General features: G+C 43.8%; 1 protein-coding gene across 1 annotated transcript; it reads left to right on the forward strand.

Moving 5' to 3' along the window:
• The first annotated feature begins 1,701 nt into the window (after positions 1–1,701).
• On the forward strand, positions 1,702–5,252 carry LOC119277895 (thioredoxin domain-containing protein 9 homolog). Its single transcript, XM_037559242.1, has 4 exons — positions 1,702–1,832; positions 1,913–2,185; positions 4,603–4,761; positions 4,855–5,252. Exons 1-4 carry the CDS (start codon positions 1,812–1,814, stop codon positions 5,032–5,034), a joined length of 633 nt encoding a protein of 210 aa, XP_037415139.1. The 5' UTR covers positions 1,702–1,811; the 3' UTR covers positions 5,035–5,252.
• The last annotated feature ends 383 nt before the right edge of the window (positions 5,253–5,635 follow it).

The raw sequence follows: 5,635 nt of genomic DNA on the forward strand, positions 1-5,635 counted from the left end.
GGTTGAAGAGGCTATAGCGGAAATGCTTGCAAGTGGTGGGAGTCCTAATGGAGTCTCCATCGGCCCCGTAGTGAAGGAAAGTCCGCCAATGACTGAACAAGTGCTCTCCTTTCCTCTCCCCGAAGTAAACATGATGAAAATGGGTGGGATTACCTTAATGCACTTCACACAATTCCAAAAGAACCGATGATAAAGTATCAAGGTAACCCTCCCATTTATAATGTAAAGGGGAAGTTCTCGGCTAGGAATTTTGAAATGCGGGATCATATTAGGTACGCTTCGAAGATGTGGAAGAGTATCGCCACTGGATTCTACCCCATTGATCCAACAACCTATCTCCTCGAGAAGCCTATGATGATCAACTCAAAGACTTTGCATGCATTTTAATAAGGACGGGCTTGCTGGAGAGTATGAAGGAGCCACGGGTTTGTCGTCATGTCTCGATATCGTTGTCGTCGTTGCCCTTGCCAAAAGATTTTGGAGCACATGCGCCTAAGATGGATCCCGATGTGTTCGACTCTAAGAGTTTGTGACAGTTATGTGCTCACACGCATTTATTTGACCGCGTGGTCGGCAACCTCCATACATGTATGCCATGTTGTATTCTAGTTCCCCATGAGAATGATATGTGGATGCTTTCATGCAGCTTCGTCTCCATCAGCAAAAGGGTGGCGACAATCGACAACAGATGGTGTGTCTTTGTCTTGGTGGCTCTTCAAGCATCGAGTCTTGAGCTCCTGGATGAAACCCTAGGTCGATGGTTGCACCTGGCGATCGCGATGTCTCACATGTTGTGTCCTTGCTGTAGGCATTGCTTCACATTCTGCTCATGTCATTTGAGCTGGAATTTTACTTGAAACTCGCGAGCTAAACGAGCAGCTCATGATTCGGCTCGATTTGAGTCGAACTCGGTGACTAACGAGTTGAGCCGAGTCAACTTTTGATCTGAGCTCGTTAACATAACAAGTTTAACGAGCCGAGCTAGCGAGTTACTCGTTTAGCTCATTAAGCTTGTTAATTAAAAGGGACACAAGATAAGTACTAATATTGCTGTTGATTGTTATCATTTATGAAGTGTACAAAGTGTTTCTTTAGTATAAATTGTTGATTGTTGCGATCTAGGAAGAAATGTAAGTGTCTACGAATATATTTTATAGATTAATTACATACATAATGCATGTATTTTGTTATTATGGTTATAGCGAGGTTGACTAGCTAAACGAGCTGGCCCGCGAGTTACACAAATCGAGCCGAGTTTGAATCTGAGCTCGTTACGTTAACGAGTCAAACCGACATGATTCGTTATCTTCACAAGCTCTAACGGGTCGAGCCTTGGCTGGACTTGAATTCCACCCTTACTTGTGCTCTCGGGTAAAAACTCAAGCTCTCACCTGCAACGGGTTTGGGAGGTTTGGGGGCTTTGTTTACAGATAACCTTTTTCCTAGCCCGTGCGTTGTTGTTGTCAGTTTATCGCAAATTGTTGGTTTTGTCGGCCTTTTCTTATTATTATTTTTATGACTGGCTGTGTACATTTTTATGTCTAGACTGTAGCTTGATATTGATATGTGTCATTGTAAAGGTTGGGCGTAATTATCTCGCAAAAAAAAGGTTGGGCGTAATTGACATAATTTTGTATTAATATACTCATAATAAAAAAATCGATTTTCTGGATATTCAAGTAGCCGACAAAGGGCCCGGAGCCGAACTGCCGCAGCAAAACTCCACCCGGATTCCCTCTTCACTCCACGCCGTCCCTCTTTCTCTTCTCCCCGATCGCCGTCTCCGTTTCCATCCTCCCGCCGCTGCCGCCATGGACGGCGTCATCGGCCAGGTAAACGATCTCCGGCCTGTCGCACTCCGCCCGCTTCCCCATCTCCTTTTCTCTGACCCGGCGTGCCCCAACGATCGCAGATCTTGGAGAAGCAAGTCCTGTCGGCCGCGAAGGCGGTCGAGGACAAGCTAGACGAGCAGATCGCCGCGCTCGAGCGGCTCGACCCGGACGACATCGAGGCGCTACGCGAGCGCCGGATGCTGCAGATGCGCCGCGCGGCCGAGCGCCGGGCCAAGTGGCGCGCCCTGGGGCACGGCGAGTACACGGAGGTCCCCGAGAAAGAGTTCTTCTCCGCCGCCAAGGCCAGCGAGCGCATGGTGTGCCACTTCTACCGCGACAACTGGCCCTGCAAGGTGCGCTCCTTTCATTGGCTTCCTTCTTTTCATTCCATTCCTTGGGGAAAAAAAGGTCAGATCGGATTGTTTAGATGTGGATCTCGTGGTAAATCATCTTCGATTGGCAATGATAATGCTGTGCCTTTCGAAGATCGGGATATCTTGAGCTGGGTTAATGCTTTCGTTTCGACCTGGTTCTTTACCCAACCCCTGGAATTGCTGTGGGATCTGCAATACGGATGTCGGCTGCTCCATCTGTACTGCACAAGCCATGCTCTTTAACTCAGCACTTCTCACTCCTTCCAACTTAAGTTACTTGCCATTTATGAGTTAAATGAAACTTGAATAATTGTTTAGCCGGCGCACTCACAAATGCTTGGTGTCCGATTATTATTTATGGAGCCCAACATCCTTGTGTTTGCGAAAATGCGCGAGGGGTGCTGCCCTAGAGGTGAAGGCCATACTTGTTGGATGAATTTTATCTGTTAGGTGGACCTGCAAGTGCCATTACGTACTACTTCTATTCACATTTAGATTTAGATGCCGTTTTGGATTTGGCACAAGAACTAAGGAGAGAGTTGAAAGACATTACTAACGCTCAACAAAGTCCATACTAATATGGTACCAAGAAAACCCTAAACAAACTTCATACTAATATGGTACGTAGCAAAGTCTGGAACATGGAGAGGTTGTAGTAGTCCAGGGTACTAAGTGTGCTCGGGTTTATTGATTTGATAAGCGTGGCATTGCTTGACGAAGTCAAGAATGTCTTGTTTCATACCGGACCAATGGAAAAGGAGCTTAATCCTTCTATATGTAGCTCTACGGCCTGAACTCCCACCCAACTCTGAATTATGTACTGCACCTCTTCCGAGGATTGTAACTGAACTTCTACCTTTTCAATGAAAAGAAACACAAAGGAATTATGTAGTGCAGAGATTAATTTGTTTCTGAGGGCATTGTGTGAACCTACAATGACTCTGTTTTTATATTGGATCACTCCTTGCTTGAAATTATAATTGGGAAGGGAGTCCAGGCTAGTCGTCAGCTGGGTGATCAGATCTTTGCATCTCTGGTCCTGGTTGTAGCTAGCAACCACTTCAGCAACCCAAGCTGCTTTTGCAGTACTAGCAAATAGAGTGCAATTTGTGCTGAACTCTAGAGAGAGCACCGGCTACTCTGTTTTGTTGCCTTTTTTATATTTAATGGTATAAGCCCAGTAATTTGACCAATAGCTTGTGTAGAATGCCCTCTCTCAGTTTCTGCTCTTGGATGTACTTGCGACTCTGTTGAACTGTTCTGATGATCAAGGAAGAAGTAGCAAAATAGTGTTTCCATTTTTGTTAATGCTTCAATGATGGCCATTGCCTCTTTATCACAAGTGGAGAGAGCAGATGCCCTAGGAAAAATTATTTTGCTGAAAAAAGAGATAGGCCTGCCACCGTGCATGAGGACTGCGCGAATACCATAAGCACATGTCTCTGCATCTACTATAAATTGTTTTGCAAAGTCAGGCAGGGCTAACACATGTGTTTGAGTCATTTTATGTTTGAGTGTTGAATGCATCTTGCTGTTGAAAATTGCCCTTTCAGGACTGTGAAAAGAGGCTTGCATTCTGGATGAATCTCCTACGTTAACCAGGGAGGCTTAAAAAACTTACGAGCTGAGTAATATATTTTGGGGGTGGCCAATTGATAATTGCTTCAAAATTTCAATGGATCAGTAACAGCAGAGAGATTTAGGGGAATTTGGGAGGGATTTGCAATGATTCACTCTTGGCTTTGTGCATATCCAGAGCGTGTCCACTTCTGCATGTGTTTAGAGGTCAAAACTCACCTCTGACTTCATCTCAGAATTATTTGAGTCCTTGAGGAATTTTCCTTCTAGAAGCTGAAGCTATTGTTGGGATGCTATTCTGGAAAGTTGAACTGAACTTGATCATCTCGCAACATGAAGAGTGCTGGAGATGCCAAGATACAACTTGGTGAATTTTTAGGTTTTTTTACGATTTTTTAAAATAGGGTTTGGACAAAGTTCACTTTTGTTGGTTTCTGTTTTATAATTTTAGTTCAAGAGTTTTGAACAAAACAAGCGGTTTGAACACTAGAGATCAAGGATATGGCAAGGAAGGTTGGATTAAATTTCGAGAATTTTTGAAAGAAAAATATATGTGAGACGTTGTCATGTAGACTGTTTGAGAATTTTGGTTCATGTCAATTTTTGAACATAAGCTTGAACCATTTTTTCTTCTTGAATGCACTCTAAGTGTGCCATTGTGACTCAGAAGAACGCGGTGACGGCGCTGCAAGTATTTGTTCCTATTTAGTGCCTTTATGTTGTTTTTGTCATGTGGCGCTGATGATAGCAGTGTTATTTAGCTGAAACTTGCATTGTCCAAAAGTATTTTCTCACATCTCTCCTTTATTGGGGTGCAGGTTATGGACAAACACATGTCGATTCTTGCTAAACAGCATGTAGAAACACGGTTTATCAAAGTCCATGCTGAAAAGGCTCCCTTTCTGACCGAAAAACTAAGGGTTGTTGTGCTTCCAACTCTTGCCTTAGTGAAGAACGCCAAGGTTGAGGATTATGTGGTAAGACTGCTCTTAACAGTTTGTTCTTCAGCTGTGTAAAAAATAAAAAATGTCGTCAGGCGTGTGTGTAACTATTATTTCTGTTACTACCAGGTTGGATTTGATGAGCTGGGTGGTAAAGATGACTTCAGCACTGAAGATCTGGAGGAACGCATTGCGAAAGCTCAAGTGATCTTCCTCGACGGAGAGGGGCCTGCAAATCCTTCCAAGCAAGCTGCTGCCAGCAAGCGAAGCGTTCGACAATCAGATACTGGCAACTCAGACTCTGACTAGTTCTGTTCCTGTATTGAAGGCGTGTGCGCCAAGGATTTTTATATATAGGATTTACGCCAAGCTGTTATGCTATCCTTACTAGTAATAGGAAAGAAGTTTGCGTGGCGATGGCGATTTGAACCGCAATTGTCACTGTTGTAGATTGCTCTCGTTTTTACCATGCGTCCATACCTGGTTTGGTTTGTTTATTTGAGTGGAAAAGTTTTTCGTTGCTAGCAGGACTTTTCTCGCTCGGTGTGATTGTCAGAAAATCGATGACTTACTTGACAAGCAGATAAAATGATACCCTGATTCGCGATACTATTGCTCGCGGATGCGGATGGAAGTTATGACAAGTTACAAATCTGAAAAGCCCTCGAGTAGGCCTCTAACTATGTGCTCTTGTAGAATGTCACATTGCTTATATCTACTGTATATCGAGTTTGCCTGGGCACCGGCTGTATAGTATACATCAGTAAATTATGTACAACAATGCTGCGTCTACTGGTGGACGGCATTCCCTTAGCCACATGAAGAAGTGACATTTTCGTATGTGGTCTTTAATATATTTTTGATCACTTGTTCCATTGCAACATACACATATAAACAACAAAAAATACAA

This window comes from Triticum dicoccoides, chromosome 3B (genome assembly GCF_002162155.2).
Source record: "Triticum dicoccoides isolate Atlit2015 ecotype Zavitan chromosome 3B, WEW_v2.0, whole genome shotgun sequence".
NCBI classification, from domain to species: domain Eukaryota; kingdom Viridiplantae; phylum Streptophyta; class Magnoliopsida; order Poales; family Poaceae; genus Triticum; species Triticum dicoccoides.

What these genes read in the sequence shown, in the direction of transcription:
- LOC119277895 (XM_037559242.1), top strand. Translation starts at nt 1,812, where the DNA reads ATGGACGGCGTCATCGGCCAG. An exon ending in TGGACGGCGTCATCGGCCAG is followed by an intron (nt 1,833 to 1,912) that starts GTAAACGATCTC and finishes CAACGATCGCAG; the next exon opens with ATCTTGGAGAAGCAAGTCCT. An exon ending in CCAAGGTTGAGGATTATGTG is followed by an intron (nt 4,762 to 4,854) that starts GTAAGACTGCTC and finishes TGTTACTACCAG; the next exon opens with GTTGGATTTGATGAGCTGGG.